General features: G+C 36.6%; 1 protein-coding gene across 2 annotated transcripts in view; it reads right to left on the bottom strand.

Annotated features, from left to right (window-relative positions):
- The window catches only part of DMD (dystrophin), a 2,064,872-nt gene that overhangs the window by 538,020 nt on the left and 1,506,703 nt on the right, over positions 1-20,149 (bottom strand). For both annotated transcript variants that reach the window (XM_082609524.1, XM_082609523.1), the window contains exon 53: positions 11,580-11,791. In XM_082609524.1, the coding sequence (XP_082465650.1) occupies positions 11,580-11,791 (212 nt within the window). The remainder of the gene's footprint in view (positions 1-11,579; positions 11,792-20,149) is intronic.

Raw genomic sequence — 20,149 nt, forward strand, 5'->3', positions numbered from 1 at the left:
TTTTCAATAGCTTTGAGGACTACATACCAAAGTTGTTACTTTTCTGTCCTTTCAACAATGACTACAAGCTGAGAGCAGGCTAGTAAATGTATTATCGGCCAACCCATTAGAGTTCCATTATTTTCTGTCTTACATGACTTCATGTAATGAATTTTTATAATTAAACTAATGGCATACAATTTATTTTCCCCCTCTTTATTTTTCAGGCCCCCTTTCTCTTCCAGCTTCTCTGCATTAAGTTTTATACAAAAAGAACGGAGGAGAGCCCTCCAAGTGCTTCATTACCGTAATTTCATTATGACATTTTGGAAAGCATTCTCTTTATCTGGGCTCTCTTTTTAATTTGCTGACTTTATTAAAAGACTTAAGCAGTGTTGTAATTAAAAAATCACCCAGCTACCCCAGGCATCTAAGAGAAGTCTGGTTGAGAGGGTGTGGACATGGTTTGGTGGAAATGATTCCAGAGAGAAAGCCAGAGGACAGATCCCCAGAAAGTCGCATTTTCTCGGCTATTTTCAAATCTCATGAGCCTACTGCAGTAGACTACATTATTGTTCACAGACATTCAGTGCCTTTTTCATACCAGAGGATTACACAGCTGCACCCCCACTGAATTAGGGATGATAACATAACTGATTTTGGCTACACGTCACTTCCAGGCAGATAGTTTAAGAGCCAGTGGCATCATTCATTATGTTTCCTGAGTCTCTGATCAGAGAAGTATGTATCAAGATGCAGCTCCCATTAGCTGCACTCCCTGAATAACTAAGCTAAGTAGAATGCCCTTGTCAATCTAGAGTGGACATGTAACATGAATAAAACATAAACTTTGGGGCTTCCCTGGTGGTGCAGTGGTTGAGAGTCCACCTGCCGATGCAGGGGACACGGGTTCATGCCCCGGTCCAGGAAGATCCCACATGTGGAGCGGCTGGGCCCATGAGCCATGGCTGCTGAGCCTGCGCGTCCAGAGCCTGTGCTCTGCAACGGGAGAGGCCACAGCAGTGAGAGGCCCGTGTACCGCAAAAAAAAAAAAAAAAAAAAAAAAAAAAAAACAAAACATAAACTTTGTGTTGTCTCTAGATTTGGGGATAGTTTGCTACTGTGGCATAACTTAGCCTATCCTGACTGACATACCTACTCAAGTATGACCCTAGTGCATATGAAGTGGTATCTCATTGTGGTTTTCATTTGTATTTTCCTAATAATGACTGATGTTGACCATCATTTCATGTGCTTATTAGCCACTTGTACACCTTCTTTGAAGAAATGTCTATTAAAATCCTTTGCTGATTTATAATTGAGTCTTTCTTGTTCTTATTGAGTTATGAGTTCTTTACATATTCTGCATACAAGTCTCTTATCAGATATATGATTTGCAAATATTTTCTCCCACTCTGTGGGTTGTCTTTTTACTCTCTTTATGACATTGCTTGCAGCACAAAAGTTTTTAATTTTGATGAAGTTCAAGTTATGTAGTTTTTCTCTTGTCACTTTGGCTTTTGGTGTCATGTCTAAGAAAACACTGCCTAACTCATTCTACTCCTATGTTGTCTTATAAGAGTTCTAATATTTTAGTTCTTATATCTAGTTCTAAGATCCATTTTAGAATTAATTTTTTGTATGGTGTGAGGTAGGGTCAAACTTCATTATTTTGTTTGTGGACGTTTAGTTATGCAAGCATGAACTTTTGAAAAAATATTCTTTTCCCTTTGAATTGTCTAGGTACTCTTGCCAACAATCAATTGACCATAAATGCAAGGATTTAGTTCTGAACTTTCAATTTTGTTTCATGGATCTATATGTTTACCTTGATGTCAGTACCACACTGTCTTGATTACTGTAGCTTTCTAGTAAGTTTTGAAATTAGGAACTGTGTGTCCTCCAACTTTGTGCTTTTTTCAAGGTTGCTTTGGCTATTCTTTGTCCCTTGCATTTCAGTATGAATTTTAGGATCTACTTGTCGATTTCTACAGAAAAACTAGTGAGGATTTTGATAAGAATTACATAGAGTCTGTAGGTCAATTTGGGGATACTGCTATCTTAACAATATTAAGTTTTTTGATCTGGGAATATGGCATGCTTTTCCATTTACTTAAATCTTCTTTAAATTCTTTCAGCATTGTAGTTGTCAATGGAAAAGTGTTGCGTTTTTCTTATGCCTAATTATTTTATTTTTTGTTGCTACTATAAATGGAAAATTTTTCTGAATATCATTGTTCAGATTATTCATTTCTAGTATATAGAAAAATAATTGATTTTTGTATTTTTATCTTGGATCCTGCAAATCTGAATTACATTTTCAGTGTATTCCTTAGGATCATCTATATACAAGATTATGTCATCTGCAAATAGATATAGTTTTACTTCTTCCTTTCCAATCTGGATGATTTTTATCTATTTCTTCTTGCCTATTTTCCCATCCTGAACTGCCAGTATCATGGTGAATAGAAGTGGTGAGAGCAGACACCTTTATCTTGTTCCTGATCTCAGGGGAAATCATTCAGTCTGTGAGTCTGTTTCTGTTTTGCATATACATTCATTTGTAATATTTTTTAGATTCCACATATAAGATTCCACATATAAGTAATACACACTATCTGTCTTTCTCTCTCTGGCTTATTTCACTAAGTATAATATTCTCTAGCTCCATCCACACTGCTACAAATGGCAGAATTTCATTCTTTTTCATGACTAATATTTCATTGTATGTATGTATGTGTGTGTATGTATGTGTGTGTGTGTATGTGTGTATATATATATATATATATATATATATATATATATATACCACATCTTCTTTATACATTCATCTGTTGATGGGCATTTGGGTTGCTTCCATATCTTGGTAATTATAATTAGCACTGCTATGAATACTGGGGTGCATGTATCTTTTCAAATTAGTGTTTTCATTTTTTCCAGATATGTACACAGGAGTGGAATTGCTGGATCATATGGTAGTTCTACTTTTAGTTTTTTGAGGAACCTCCATACTGTTTTCCATTGTGGCTGCACCAATTTACATACCCACCAAAAGTGTACAAAGGGCTTCCTTTTTCTTCACATCCTTGTCAACACTGGTTACTTGTAGATCTTTTGATGATAGCCATTCTGACAGGTGTGAGGTGCTATCTCATTGCTGTTTTGATTTGCATTTCTCTAATAATTAGCAAATGTGCCTTTTCATGTGCCTATTGGCCATCAGAATGTTTTCTTTGGAAAAATGTCTACTCAGGTCTTCTTCCCATTTTTTGATTGGGTTGTTTTCTGATACTAAGCTGTATGAGCTGTTTGTATATTTTGGAGATTAATCCCTTGTCAGTAGCATCATTTGCAAATATTTTATCCCAGTCTGTAGGTTGTCTTTTCATTTTGTTGATGGTTTCCTTTGCTGTGCAAGAGTCTTTAAGTTTAATTAGGTCCCACTTGCTTATTTTCGCTTTTATTTCTTTTGCCTTAGGAGAGAGATCCAAAACTAATGTTGCTATGATTTATGTCAAAAAGTGTTCTGCTTATATTCTCCTCTAGGGGTTTTATGGTTTCAGGTCTTACATTTAGGTCTTTAATCCATTTTGAGTTTATTTTTGTATATAGTGTGAGGAAATGTTCTAATCTCATTCTTTTACATGTAGCTATCCAGTTTTCCAAGCACCACTTGTTGAAGAGACTGTCTTTTCTCCACTGTATACTTCAGCCTCCTTTGGCATAGATTAATTAACCATAGGTATGTGGGTTTATTTCTGGGCTCTCTATTATGGTCCATTTATCTATGTGTCTGTCTGTGCCAATACCATGCTGTTTTGATTACTGTAGTCCGAGAAGGTGATACTTCCAACTTTTTTCTTTTTTCTAAAGATTGCTTTGGCAATTTGGGGTCTTTTATGGTTTCATATGAATTTTAGGATTATTTGTTCTAATTCTGTGAAAAATGTCATGGGTATTTTGATAGGGGTAGCATTAAATCTGTAGATTCCTTTGGGTAGTATGGTCATTTTAACAATATTATTTCTTCCAATCCAAGAGCACGAAATATCTTTCCATTTCTTTGCATCATCTTCAATTTCCTTCACCAGAGAATAGGTCTTTCACGTCTTTGGTTAAGTTTATTCCAAGGTATTTTATTCTTTTTTGATGTGATTTTAAACAGGATTTTTTTTTTTACTTTCTCTTTCCAATACTTCATTATTAGTATATAGAAAAGCAACAGACTTCTGTATATTAATCTTGTATCCTGCAAATTTGCTGAATTCATTTCTGAGTTCTACTAGTTTTTGGGTGGAGACTTTAGGGTTTTCTATATAAAGCATCGTGTTATCTGCAAATAGTGATAGTTTTACTTCTTTCATTTCAATTTGGATGCCTTTTATTTCTTTTTCTTTCTGATTGCTGTGGCTAAGACTGCCAATACTGTGTTAAATAGAAGTGGTGAGAGTAGGCTTCCTTGCCTTATTCCTGAGTTTAGAGGAAAGGCTTTCAGTTTTTCACTATTGAGTATGATGTTAGCTGTGGCTTTGTCATAAATGGCCTTTATTATGTTGAGATATGTTCCCTCTATACTCACTTTGTTGAGAGTTTTTGTTTGTTTGTTTTTATCATGAACAGATGTTGAATTTTGTCAAATGCTTTTTCTGTATCTACTGAGGTGATCATGTGTTTTTTTATCCTTCCTTTTGTTAATGTGGTATATTATACTGATTTGCAAACACTGAAACATCCTTAATCCAACTTGATCATGATGTATGATCCTTTTTATACATTGTTGGATTTGGTTTGCTAATATTTTGTTGAGGTTTTTGCATTTATATGCATCAAAGATATTGGCCTATAATTTTCATTTCTTTCTTTTTTTGTAATGTCTTTGCCTGGTTTTCATACTAGGGTAATGGTAGCCTCATAGAATGAATTTTGGAGTATTCTGTCCTCTTCTATTTTTTGGAATAGTTTGAGGACAGGTTTAAGTTCTTTATTTGTTTGGTAGAATTCTCCTGTGAAGCTGTCTGGTCCTGGACTATTCTTTGCTGAGACTTTTTTTTTTTTTTTTAACTAGAAAATCAATTTCACTACTAGTGATTGGTCTGTTCAAATTGGCTGTTTTTTCTTGATTCAGTCTTGGCAGGTTGTATGTTTCTAGAAAATTGTCCATTTTCTTCTATGTTGTCCAATTTGTTGGTGTATAACTATTCGTAGTATTCTCTTAAGATTTTTTGTATCTTTCTAGTATTGGTTGTTATTTCTCTTCTTTCATTTCTTATTTTGTTTATTTGAGTCTTCTCTCTTTTCTTCTTGGTGAGCCTGGTTAAAAGTTTATCAATTTTGTTTATCTTTTCAAAAAACCAGCTCTTGGTTTCATTGATCTTTTCTATTTTTTGTTTTATTTTGTTTCTATTTTATTTATTTCCTCTCCTATATTTTTTATTTCCTTCATTCTGCAGACTTTGGGCTTTGTTGGTTCTTTTTCTAATTCCTTTAGGTGGTATGTTAGGTTGCTTGTTTGAGATTTTTCTTTTTTCTTGAGGAAGGCCTGCATCATTATTAACTTCCCTCTTAGAATGGCTTTTGCTGCATCCCATAGATTTTGGAGTTTTGTGTTTCCATTTTCATTTGTCTTGAGGTATTTTCTGATTTTCCCTTTAATTTCTTCATTGACCCATTACTTTTTTAGTAGCCTATTGTTTAGTCTCCAAATGTTTGTTCCTTTCTCATTTTTCTTTCTGTAATTGATTTCTAGTTTCATACTGTTGTGGTCAGAAAACATGCTCAATACAAGTTCTATTCTCTTTCTCTAGTAGCTGTAAGACTATTAACTTTTAAGGCTACTGTGTAGCTGGGAGAAACTGATGGGAATAGGCCAAGTTAAAAACCCTCAAACCCTGCTGTTCTTAGTGAAGTTCAGTAGTTTACATACTGTTGCCAACCTCTGATTAATTTCCAGAGTTTAGAAAAGGCAATTTTAACAATTTTGCAATTTGCTGCTTTTATGGAGGAGTGGATTTACAGAGTTGCCACATTATATTTTCAAGCATGGAATAAGTTAAAGTGTGAAAAGGAAATTAAGGCAAAATATGGTGCAATCAGAGCATAATGCTATCCAAGTCTTTGTGACTCTGCATTAAATATTTATATACTATAGCAGTACCTGGAAAACCACCCATTATGCTCTATCAGTGATGTAGGAAGCACTCTGTTTGTGTGCTTTGAGAAATTTAATAGCTTCATACATACTTTAGGAGGAAAAGGACTATCAGATTATTGATTCTTTCTTCTTAATCATGTGGGATCCTTAGGTGAGAACAAAAGGGCATAAAGAAACTACATGAAAAAATGGCAGGTCCTAGGTAGAAGTTTTCTGATAACGTTTTTCATTACTGTATCGGAAATCCAAACCTCAAACTACCAGGGTGGGTCAATTTGCTGATTTAATTTTGTGCTCATCCAAAAAGTAAATAAAATGTGTGAAAGGAGAATTTAGCTTCCATTACTGTACATATCTTTTTGGTAGATAAGGATACTATCTAATGCCACCCATCCCCTCAAATAATGAAAATGACAAGGCTCTAATTCCATATTTGAAAAAAAGTTCTCTCTGATTAGTTTCTTTCCTGGTAAAATAATTTGCAATTCTCAAATAGCTATCTGATTTACTACATATACCAAGTTCACCTTTTAAAATTAATTACATGATTACAGTGTATCTACATTTCAAGTTCCCTAAAGAATGTCTTCAAAACACAGATATTTTGCACCTTGGAAATTTTTATTTAATAATTTGATAAATTATTGGGTTTCTCACCTCAGATAGTTTTAAGTATTATATAGCTAAATCAGCTAGGCTCAAATAAGATTTCACTTCTCTACTGAATGCATGTACTCTTAGCTCAGCCAAGCACAAAACAGCTAATGCCGTCACATTTGAAAAGCTTTTATGCTGAATTTGACACAAAAGCAATCACAAGAGAGACAAAAAAGGAATTTCTCTTTCAAAGGCTGAAAGGCAAAAAAAAATAAATGAAAATTCTGAGCCTGGGTAAATCACTCTACACTGGAAAAGAAAGTTTAAAATCATCAAGAAATAATTTTTCCAAAGAATCCACTGCCAAGTTTGGACCAATCTTAATAGCCCGGGAAACAGGTTGTGAAATAAACCAAGATTCTGCCAAATACAAGAAATCCCATGATGACCATTGCTGGCAGTTTTAGGTGCCAAAGGCATACCATCTTACCTCTTATGAAAGTTAAATGGCATCATCTCTCATAGGGTTCTGCCATAGCGTTTTGGCAGACATTTTGATTAGGATGGAAATCCTGTATGATTTCCCCTAATATCTGTCTTTCTATCTCAAAAGAGCATTTTTGTTTTACTACGGCCATGTAGAAGAGCAAATGAAGCCATGCAGTTAACAAAATCAAGTACTTACTCAACTTATGTTTTTGTTTCCAAAAAATTAAGGGTTACATAGGAAAGAAACTAAACATACATTATGGGCATCATTTAATGATCTACTCATTAATTACTGACACGACGGGCTATCTACAGTCTACTCTTTTGCCAAATACTTACTGTTGCTATCTCCTTCCACCTTGTCTATGCTTTCAAGATGGACTTTTCCCAGATGCCATCTCAGATTTGAGTTCTACTTTGTGAAGGGGCTGTTGTTATTCCAATTTTTTCTCCACTATTTTTTCCAACCAAGAGTGGAGGTTTTATACATGTCTAATTAGTAGGGAAATGGTGAAAGATGGAACTTAATGAAATATTATACTTAAAAATGATAATTATTAAAAGTCATGTAGCAACATATATATTTATATAATACTAACTTTAAAATCAGAATTCAAAATTTTATCTACATTATGAAGACAATTAAAAATATGTAGATAAGAAATGGAAGAGAAGGGAATGCCCTGGCAGTCCAGTGGTTGGGCTCCATGCTCTCACTGCCAAGGGCCTGGGTTCAATCCCTCATCAGGGAACTAAGATCCCTTAAGCCGTGTGGTGTGGCCAAAAAAAGAAATGGAAGACATTATAGACAGAGGTTAGCAATTATGAATCATGAAAATATCAGAATTATGAGTGATTTTTTTTCTTTAGCTCAGATATGGTGACTGGTTTAAGTTTTCAAAGAGTGTAACGGTGCTGGTGGTTGGCTTTGAAACCATTTCATTGTCACAGGGAGGGCAGTCATCAGCGATGCTGCTCCAAAGGAGGCTGGCTGCTGTAATCACAGCTCTCCAACTCTATACGGACAGCCTGATGACTGCCTTACGAGGCTCACCAGCTCTCTTGTTAACCCTAGACACATAGACTAAGAAAGAATTCATGGAGCAAGGAGATCCTTGTCAAATTAACCATTGTCTAATATGTCTATTTTCACACTTTCTTCCTCAAATAAAATTGTATTTTATTTGAGGCCAGCTAATATCATTCAGGAATGATAACACATTAGACATAAAGGCAGCCCTCCACTTTATAAGGCTCCTTTTATAAGAATTAAACATTGTAGTTTCATTAAAAATGGAATACAATTTGCAATTATCTTTTTAGTTTTTCACAGCAAAACAAAATATGAAAACTTCTCCCTGGTATACTCTTTCACTGCTTTCATTTTCCACCTGTTGGCTCATCAGTAATATAATCTTATTTGTCAGTTCACAACTACAATGGTCTCCCTTTCTGATCCTCACGGTGTTTTCTTGATTTGTTTTAGCCACACAGACAACAGGTTAAGGAGGAAATCTGTGAGGTCGTTTACAAAAGAGGGAGGAGATATGGGGATATATGTATATGTATAGCTGATTCACTTTGTTATAAAGCAGAAACTAACACACCATTGTAAAGCAATTATACTCCAATAAAGATGTTAAAAAAAAAAGTAATTGTTATGCATTCGTATCCCAGCTCTGCTGCTTTTAAAGAGGAGTTACTGAACTTCTCTAGGCTTTCAATTTACTTATCTGTAAACAGGGAACAATAATAGTACTTTTCATGGAAAGTGTTTGGGAGGATGAAATAAGCCAATATATGTGAAGTGGTTAGCACAGTTTCTGACAAATAGCCAAGTACTCACTAAATGTTAGTATTAGGGTTAGCATTACTTTTAGTTTTAGCATATGTCATTTAGGAAATGGACAGGAAAATTACAGCTTTAGTCTTCTTTATTTATGTTAGGAACTTACACTGAAGTTACAGCAATATATATCATTAAATTCCTAAACATATAACAAACAAAAACATAAGTTTCCAAAGATAATGGCTGAGCCATTTTTAAGATGTAGTTTTCGATGGACTATTCAAAAGCAAATTTTCATTTCAAAAGTTTGACAAGGATAGCAATTATAATACAATCTTGTCTTTGTTTTGGGTGTCCAAAACACCTTACTTATTTTGATGAAAAAATTGTTTTGTTTTCTCCTTTCATATTTTCTTTTGCAACTCTTTCTGTCTCTTATTTAAACCTCCTTGCTTTTCCAAAAGCTATTAAACCCAAATCTTCTTGCCATCACTTTAGGATTTTTGTATGTTTTAAGAGTATTCCTTGGGCTTCCCTGGTGGCACAGTGGTTGAGAGTCCACTGCCAATGCAGGGGACACGGGTTCGTGCCCCGGTCCGGGAAGATCCCACAAGCTGTGGAGCGGCTGGGCCCGTGAGCCATGGCTGCTGAGCCTGCGTATCCGGAGCCTGTGCTCCGCAACGGGAGAGGCCACAACAGTGAGAGGCCCGCGTACCGCAAAAAAAAAAAAAAAAAAAAAAAAAAAAAAAAAAAAAAAAAAGAGTATCTCTCAATTGCCAAATTTCAGAGTCTTCTTGCCCTGATCAACTCTGTCTCTATATGCCTGTCATCTCTCCTTTCCCTCATCTAACTCAAGGGTCCAATCCAAATTCTTTTTCCCTGGTAATTCCTCCTGACTAGTTAACCACTTTGTTCTGTGATCCGCTAGATTCATAGAACCCTAAATTTTTGAGAGGAAAAAAGAAATAGCATAACATACTGAGTACGTGATGGATAAGACCAGAACCCTCAAGAATAACCACATGGAGTCTATGTTTCACATAGTCAAGTGAAAAATTGGAAAAACCATCATTAGAAATTCCTAATTCATCTATGCTCATCCAAGGGAGAAAATCTTAGTGGTAAAAAGTATCTTGTGAAAGAGAGAATTTTTATTCACCTAGATGTTGCCTCCAACAAAAGTACTAATAAATTTGTAAAATCCTACGTGGCTTTCTAACATTCTTGTCATATAATAAAAATCCTGTCCTCATTGCTGTTCAGACCCTTTGGAAAACTAGCTATGACAAGGACTGGCTAAAAGCTCACTAGTTCATTATTCCCATTTATTCTTCCTGAAATTAAATTGGGAACAAGTTCTGGTCAATGGGTTTTGGGTGGAAGTGATGTCCATAATCTCGAGGCCTGGCCATAAAGCCCCATGTCTTGACCACATTCTCTCTTAATCTTCTGCGGTGACTTTGGGCAGCCATGATTTTAAAATTATAGTTTGATAAAATTAGAAAAGTTTGGACCCCCAAGTCACCATTTAGGGGAGAGCTCCCAAGAAGGGTTCTTTGACCTCTATTGAACTATGACACAACCAAGGAATTAATCACCATTGTATTCAGCTACTGAGATTTCAGGGTTTATTTTTCAAATAAACCTAGTGTAAATAAATATGCTATGTGGCTTAGCATAGTCTAAACAATGATTAATTTAGAAATGAGAGCCACTCCATGCAAGAAAACTATATGGCTTTTTTCTCAGATGACATAGGTAATTTGAGATTCAAATACTTGTTTAGCAGAAGGCCTTTTCCTACCAGAAAAAAACCCTATAGAGTGTTTTCATCAATGTGATCAAGTTCTCACTATGTCACTTCTCTGCTTAAAATCCCCTAAGGACTACCCATTGTTTAGCATTTAAGGTCTTTACAAACTGACCTATAAATATGAGGTTTGAAAGGATTCAATATTTATAAAGTACCATGCATGGTGCTTGATAATACATAGTCAAACAAATTTTATTTCCTTTCCTTTTTCTGTTTCATTTATCCTGAAGAATTCTAGATTATTAAGTGGACAAATATATGATGAAGTTTGGGGGGAGAGGAAGAAGAAGAAAAGGAAGAGAAAGAAGGGAAGTTGGGCTAGAGGTCAGAAAAGGGGAGGAGAAAGTGAGAGTACACCTTATCCGTACCTTATTCTCATATCCACCCTTCCCTTTGCCATTCAGTGTCCTCAAATAAAGTAGGAAGGAGTAGACCTGTTACTTTTTCTAAGAAGGAATTAAGTCCATCTGATTGACTTCATGATACTACAGAAGTATGTGCAACAATTCTGAAGTGATCTTAAAAGATGATGCAATGTGAAAACCAGACCACTGTATCTAATTTATTAAACAAAATTAATTTTAACATTGATATTAGCCATCCATTTTCCTCTAATCTCTACTTTACTTTGACTGCAAAGACTACTGTTCATTTCAGCTTGTTTTCTTTTCATAAATTAACATTAAAAATCAGTAGATTTTAATCCACGGTATAATTTTATCCAGTGTATTTTATTTTAAGAACATGTCTTTGATACTAACCTTGGTTTCTGTGATTTTCCTTTCGATTGCATCCATTGTGTAGGGACCCTCCTTCCATGACTCAAGCTTGGCTCTGGCCTGCCCCAAGACCTGCTGAGCTTCTTCCTTAGCTTCCAGCCATTGTGTTGAATCTTTTAACATTTCATTCAACTGTTGCCTCCGGTTCTGAAGGTGTTCCTGTACTTCATCCCACTGACTCTGAATTCTTTCAACTGGAAGAGAAGGAAAAATGAATATATGGGAGTAAATGCTATTCTGGAGGAGACATTTGAAATTTAACATCCAAATATTATCTCACATTTTATATTACTTATAAAAGAAACTGCTCATTGTGTTACAGCTAGGATGATGGACAATGGAATTGCTTACTTTTTTCAAAGGCAAACATAAGTTTTTGTTAAACCAACTTCCTGAAGGTGATCTAGAACATCAATAGTACATGCGAAAATTTAACTGTGTCTATTCCTTTTTTTTTTAGTTTTAAAAGCAGGATAAAACATTTATTAACATAGTACATTAACACAGTTGTATAACTGAATGCAAGACCTTTTCATATAATATCCCCTAAAGCATCTCAAGCACTACATGTCTAAAACAGGACCTATAGAAAAGGAACTATTTCTTTCTTAAAAAAAGAGCCTGTTACTTATTCTCTCTTCCTCAGTCACTGTGCCAACATGTTGACTAACCTTATTTTTCTCATTTCCTAACTGTGCAAATGTCATAACCATTTACTCAGCCCCAAGTAGGACATATCTAAATCATATGCTTTCTTCTCCTTTTCATCCACACAAACAAGTTCCCCTGAATCTATCTTTTCATGCTCTTCTTAGTGCTGTAGTTCACATCTTAATTTCCATTTTTATCTAGGATGTTCCTGCAATCTTCAAACTACTCTTTTTTTTGAATTGTAGAAGTTTATTTATTTTTTTATAGAGCAGGTTCTAATGCATTTTATATATATTAGTGTATATATGTCAATCCCAATCTCCCAATTCATCACACCACCACCACTCCCCTCCCCACCACTTTCCCTGCTTGGTGTCCATACGTTTGTTCTCTACATCTGTGTCTCTATTTCTGCCCTGCAAACCGGTTCAACTGTACCATTTTTTTAGGTTCCACATATAAGCATTAATATACGATATTTGTTTTTCTATTTCTGACTTACTTCACTCTGTTTGACAATCTCTAGGTCCATCCACAACTCTACAAATGACCCAATTTCATTCCTTTCTATGACTGAGTAATATTCCATTGTATACATGTAACACTTCTTCTTTATCCACTCATCTGTTGATGGGCATTTAGGTTGCTTCCATGACCTGGCTATTGTAAATAGTGCTGCCATGAACATTGGGGTGCATGTGTCTTCTTGAATTATGTTTTTTTCTGGGTATATACCCAGTAGTGGGATTGCTGGGTCATATGGTAATTCTATTTTTAGTTTTTTAAGGAACCTCCATACCGTTCTCCCTAGTGGCTCTATCAATTTACATTCCCACCAACAGTGCAAGAGGGTTCGCTTTTCTCCATACCCTCTCCAGCATTTGCTCTTTGTAGATTTTCTGATGATGCCCATTCTAACTGGTGTGAGGTGATACCTCATTGTAGATTGATTTGCATTTCTCTAGTAATTAGTGATGTTGAGCAGCTTTTCACTTGCTTCTTAGCCATCTCTATGTCTTCTTTGGAGAAATGTCTATTTAGGTCTTCTGCCCATTTTTGTATTGGGTTGTTTGTTTTTTTAATACTGAGCTGCATAAGCTGTTTATATATTTTGGAAATTAATCCTTTGTCTGTTGATTCATTTGCAAATATTTTCTCCCATTCTGAGGGTTGTCTTTTCGTCCTGTTTGTAGTTTCCTTTGCTTTGCAAAAGCTCTTAAGTGTCATTAGGTCCCATTTGTTTATTTTTGTTTTTATTTCCATTACTCTAGGAGGTGTATCAAAAAAGATCTTGATGTGATTTATGTCAAAGAGTGTTCTTCCTATGTTTTCCTCTAAGAGTATTATAGTGTCTGGTCTTACATTTAGGTTTCTAATGCCTTTTGAGCTTATTTCTGTGTATGGTGTTAGGGAATGTTCTACTTTCATTCTTTTAAATGTAGCGGTCCAGTTTTCCCAGCACCACTTATTGAAGAGGCTGTCTTTTCTCCATTGTACATCTTTGCCTCCTCTGTCATAGATTAGTTGACCATAGGTGTGTGGGGTTATCTCTGGGCTTTCTATCCATTCCATTGATCCATATTTCTGTTTTTGTGCCAGTACCATATTGTCTTGATTACTGTAGCTTTGTAGTATAGCCTTAAGTCAGGCAATCTGATTCCTCCAACTCTGTTTTTTACCCCTCAAGACTGTTTTGGCTATTCGCGGTCTTTTGTGTCTCCCTACAAATTTTAAAATTTTTTGTTCTAGTTCTGTGAAAAATGCCAGTGGTAGTTTGATAGGGATTGCACTGAATCTGTAGATTGCTTTGGGTAGTAGAGTCATTTTCACAATATTGATTCTTCCAATCCCAGAACATGGTATATCTCTCCATCTGTTTCTATCATCTTTAATTTCTTTCATCAGTGTCTTATAGTTTTCTGCATACAGGTCTTTTGTCTCCCTAGGTAGGTTTATTCCTAGATATTTTATTCTTTCTATTGCAATGGTAAATGGGAGTGTTTTCTTAATTTCTCTTTCAGAATTTTTATAATTATTGTATAGGAATGCAAGAGATTTCTGTGCATTAATTTTGTATCCTGCAACTTTACCAAATTCATTGATTAGCTCTAGTAGTTTTCTGGTGGCATCTTTAGGATTCTCTATGTATAGTATCATATCATCTGAAAACACTGACAGTTTTACTTCTTCTTTTCAAATCTGTATTCCTTTTATTTCTTTTCCTTCTCTGATTGCTGTGGCTAGGACTTCCAAAACTATGTTGAATAACAGTGGCGAGAGTGGACATTCTTGTCTTCTTCCTATCTTAGAGGAAATGCTTTCAGGTTTCCACCATTGAGAATGATGTTTGTTGTGGGTTTGTCATATATGGCTTTTATTATGTTGAAGTAGGTTCGTTCTATGCCCACTTTCTGGAGAGTTTTTATCATAACTCGGTGTTGAATTTTGTCAAAAGCTTTTTATGCATCTATTGAGATGATCATATGGTGTTTATTCTTCAGTCTGTTAATATGGTGTACCACATTGATTGATTTGCATATATTGAAGAACCCTTGCATCCCTGGGATAAATCCCACCTGATCATGCTGTATAATCCTTTTAATGTGTTGTTGGATTCTGTTTGCTAATAATTTCTTGAGGATTTTTACAACTATATTCATGAGTGATATTGGTCTGTAATTTTCTTTTTTTGTAGTATCTTTGTCTGGTTTTGGTATCAGGGTGATGGTGGCCTCATAGAATGAGTTTGGGAGTGTTCCTTCCTCTGCAATTGTTTGGAAGAGTTTGAGAAGGATGGGTGTTAGCTCTTCTCTAAATGTTTGATAGAATTCACCTGTGAAGCCATCTGGTCCTGGACTTTTGTTTGCTGGAAGATTTTTAACCACAGTTTCAATTTCATTACTTGTGATTGGTCTGTTCATGTTTTCTGTTTCTTCCTGGTTCAGTCTTGGAAGGTTATACCTTTCTAAGAATTTGTCCATTTCTTCCAGGTTGTCCATTTTATTGACATAGAGTTGATTGTAGTAGTCTCTTAGGATGCTTTGCATTTCTGTGTGTCTGTTGTAACTTCTCCTTTTTCATTTCTAATTTTATTGATTTGAGTCTTCTCCCTCTTCTTGATGAGTCTGGCTAATGATTTATCAATTTTGTTTATGTTCTCAAAGAACCAGCTTTTAGTTTTATTGATCTTTGCTATTGTTTTCTGTTTCTATTTCATTTATTTCTGCTCTGATCTTTATGATTTCTTTCCTTCTGCTAAATTTAGGGTTGTTGTTGTTCTTCTTTCTCTAACTGCTTTCAGTGTAAGGTTAGGTTGTTTATTTGAGATTTTTCTTGTTTCTTGAGGAAAGATTTTATTGCTTGAACTTGCCTCTTAGAACTGCTTTTGCTGCATCTCATAGGTTTTGGGTTGCCGTATTTTCATTGTCATTTGCTTCTAGGTATTTTTTTATTTCCTCTTTGATTTCTTCTGTGGTCTCTAGGTTATTCAGTAGTGTATTGTTTAGCCTCCATGTGTTTGTATTTCTTACAGTTTTTTTCCTGTAATTGATATGTAGTCTGATAGCATTGTGGTCACAAAAGATACTTGATACAATTTCAATTTTCTTAAAATTACCAAGGCTTGATTTGTGACCCAAGATATGATCTATCCTGGAGAATGTTCCATGAGCACTTGAGAAGAAAGTGTATTCTGTTCTTTTTGGATGGAATGTCCTATAAATATCAATTAAGTCCATCTTGTTCAATGTGTCATTGTGTTTCCTTATTTATTTTCATTTTGGATGATCAGTCCTTTGGTGAAAGTGGGGTGTTGAAGTCCCCTACTATTATTGTGTTACTGTTGATTTCCCCTTTTATGGCTATTAGCATTTGCCTTATGTATTGTGACGCTCCTATGTTGGATGCATAAATATTTACAATTGTTATATCTTTGTCTTGGCGTGATCCCTTGATCATTATGTAGTGTCCTTCTTTGTCTGTTGTAATAGTCTTTATTTTAAAGTTCATTGTGTCTGATATAATTGCTACTCCAGCTTTCTTTTGATTTCCATTTGCATGGAATATCATTTTCCATCCCCTCACTTTCAGTCTGTATGTGTCCCTAGGTCTGAAGTGGGTCTCTTGTAGGCAGCATATATACGGGTCTTGTTTTTGGATCCATTCAGCCAATCTGTCTTTTGACTGGAGCATTTAATCCATTTACATTGTATGTAATTATCAATATGTATGTTCCTATTACCATTTTCTTAATTGTTTTGTGTTTCTTTTTGCAGGTCATTTCCTGCTCTGCGTTTCCTGCCTAGAGAAGTTCCTTTAGCATCTGTTGTAAAGCTAGTATGCTGGTGTTGAATTCTCTTAGCTTTTGCTTATCTGTAAAGGTTCTAATTTCTCCATCAAATCTGAATGAGATCCTTGCTGGGTAGAGTAATCTTGGTTGTAGGTTTTTCCCTTTCATCACTTTAAATTTGTGCTGCCACACCCTTCTGGCTTGCAGAGTTTCTGCTGAAAGATCAGCTGTTAACCTCATGGGGATTCCCTAGCATGTTATTTGTTGCTTTTCCCTTACTGCTTTTAATATTTTTTCTTTGTATTTAATTTTTGATAGTTTGATTAGTATGTGTCTTGGCATGTTTCTCCTTGGATTTGTGCTGTATGGGACTCTCGGTGCTTCCTGGACTTGATTGACTATTTCCTTTCCCATATTAGGGAAGTTTTCAACTACAATCTCTTCAAATATTTTCTCAGTCACTTCCTTTTTCTCTTCTTCTTCTGGGACCCCTATAATTCGAATGTTGGTGCGTTTAATATTGTCCCAGAGGTCTCTGAGACTGTCCTCAATTCTTTTCATTCTTTCTTTATTCTGCTCTGCGGTAGTTATTTGCACTATTTTATCTTCCAGGTCACTTATCCATTCTTCTGCCTCAGTTATTCTACTATTGATCCCTTCTAGACAATTTTTAATTTCATTTATTGTGTTGTTCATCACTGTTTGTTTGGTGTTTAGTTCTTCTAGGTCCTTGTCAAACGTTTCTTGTATTTTCTCCATTCTATTTCCAAGATTTTGGATCATCTTTACTACCATTATTCTGAATTCTTTTTCAGGTAGACTGCCTCTTTCCTCTTCATTTGTTTGGTCTGGTGGGTTTTTGCCTTGCTCCTTCATCTGCTGTGTGTTTCTGTCTTCTCATTTTGCTTATCTTACTGTGTTTGGGGTCTCCTTTTTGCAGGCTACAGGTTCATAGTTCCTGTTGTTTTTGCTGTCTGCCCCCCGTAGGTAAGGTTGGTTCAGTGTGTTGTGTAGGCTTCCTGGTGGAGGGGACTGATGCCTGTGTTCTGATGGATGAGGCTGGATCTTGTCTTTCTGGTGGGCAGGACTGCATCCGGTGGTGTGTTTTGTGGTGTCTTGGAACTTACTGTGATTTTAGGCATCCTCTCTGCTAATGGGTCGGGTTGTGTTCCTGTCTTGCTAGTTGTTTGGCATGGGGTTGGCCAGCCTTGGAACTTGCTGGCTGTTGAGTGGAGCTGGGTCTTAGCATTAAGACAGAGATCTTTGGGAGAGCTCTCGCCAATTGATATTACGTGGGGCTGGGAGGCCTCTGATGGTCCAATGTCCTGAACTCGGCTCTCCCACCTCACAGCCTCAGGCCTGACACCCTGCCAGAGCACCAAGACCCCATCAGCCACATGGCTCAGAAGAAAAGGGAGAAAAAAAAAGGAAGAAAAATAAAATAAAATAGAATAATAATTATTAAAATCAAAAATCATATTATTCAAATGAAAAAATAAAAAAGTAATAAAAAAAGGAAGAGAGCACCAAATCAATAAACAAATCCACCAATGATAACAAGCATTAAAACTATACTAAGATAAACATAAAAATCAGAATCTAGTCAATCGCATACAGCAACCCCCAAGTCTACTGTTGCTCCCAAAGTCCACTGCCTCAATTTCGGGATGATTTGTTATCTATTCAGGTATTCCAAAGATGCAGGGTACATCAACTTGATTGTGGAAATTTAATCTGCTGCCTGAGGCTGCAAGGAGAAATTTCCCTTTGTCTTCTTTGTTCGCACAGCTCCTGGGGTTCAGCTTTGGATTTGGCCCTGCCTCTGCATGTAGGTCATCCTCTGGCATCTGTTCTTTGCCCAGACAGGACATGGTTAAAGGAGCAGTTGATTAGGGGGCTCTGGCTCAATCAGGTCAGGGGGAGGGAGGGAAACGGAATGTGGGGTTAGCCTGCAGCAGCAGAGGCCAGAGTGATGTTGCAAAAGCCTGAGTTGTGCTGTGTGTTCTCCCAGGTAAGTTGTCCCTGGATCACAGGACCCATGACAGTGGCGGGCTGCACAGGCTCCTGGGAGGGCAGGTGTGGATAGAGACCTGTGCTTGAACACAGGCTTCTTGGTGGCTGCAGTAGCAGCCTTAGCATTTCATGCCCGTCTCTGGTGTCCGCACTGATAGCCATGGCTCGCGCCTGTCTCTGGAGCTCATTTAGGTGATGCTTTGCCTTCTGTGGGAAGACGGGGAAGGAATCCCCTCTCTTTGCACACCTCGAAACAATGGTATCTTGCCTCTTAGGCTGGTCCAGACTTTTTCCCAGACTCCCTCCTGGCTACCTGTGGTGCACTAGCCCCCTTCAGGCTGTGTTCACGCAGCCAACCCCAGTCCTCTCCCTGGCAACTGACCTCCAACGCCTGATCCTCAGCTCCCAGCCCCCACCCACCCTGCTGGGTGAGCAGACAAGCCTCTCAGACTGGTGACTGCTGTTTGGCACCAATCCTCTATGCGGGAATCTCTCCACTTTGCCCTCTGCACCCCTGTTGCTGCACTCTCCTCTGTGGCTCTAAAGCTTCCCCCCTGCCCATCCCTCATCTCCACCAGGGAAGGAGCTTCCTAGTGTGTGGAAACCTTTCCTCCTTCACAGCTCCCTCCCAGAGGTGCAGGTCCCGTCCCTATTCTTTTGCCTCTGTTTTTTCTTTTTTCTTTTGCCCTACCCAGGTACGTGGGGAGTTTCTTGCCTTTTGGGAGGGCTGAGGTCTTCTGCCAGCATTCAGTAGGTGTTCTGTAGGAGTTGTTCCACCTGTAGATGTATTTGTGATGTATTTGTGGGGAGGAAGGTGATCTCCACGTCTTAATCCTCTGCCATTTTGAAGGTCCTCCCACATTTCCCTCTTTATTTTCCTCTTACCCTTTATGATCTCTATTATGAGCAAACAAATATTCTCTGGGCATGCTATGTTTCTGATCTGCATCAGATTTGCCTTTGCACTGACCATATCTTCATGTATAAAACATCTTTAATATCATGTTTATTACTAGAGTAGTTTCATCTGATTTAAAAAAATCCATAAATTAAAAATAACTGTGGGGGGGGGAATCCTGTAAGCCAAAACTAATTAGTGACCTCTAACATTCTTAAAATAAACTGTAGGTCAGAGAGAATCTGTTGGCATGTCTTTTTGACTCAGTCTGTCTTTTAAATTAAATCTTAGACTGAGTAACATGGAAAAGTACATGTGTATATTGGATAAGGATATTTTTATGGGCATTTTCAAAATTTGAAACATACTGAGCTCCAGAGGATAACAACAACAATAAATTATTATATTGTTATTAACATAAGTACAATTAGATGAATACTAGAAAGACAGCAGAAGTATCACCCCTTGTGAAATAACTAACCATATGTGAGAATCCATTTTGCAGAGTAGAAATTACAGATTATTTTCTTTACAAAAGGATACACCATAGATTTCTCTAATCAACTTGTCAAAGATATTTAAAATATTATTTGACTTGTATTCCACTCCCAGGTATATAGCCCAGAGAAATGCATACTTATATTCACCAAAAGACATGTACTAAATTAGAAGATTACCCAAATTGGAAATTACCGAAATTCC

Source organism: Mesoplodon mirus, assembly GCF_964341445.2.
Source record: "Mesoplodon mirus genome assembly, chromosome: X".
In the NCBI taxonomy this organism is placed as follows: domain Eukaryota; kingdom Metazoa; phylum Chordata; class Mammalia; order Artiodactyla; family Ziphiidae; genus Mesoplodon; species Mesoplodon mirus.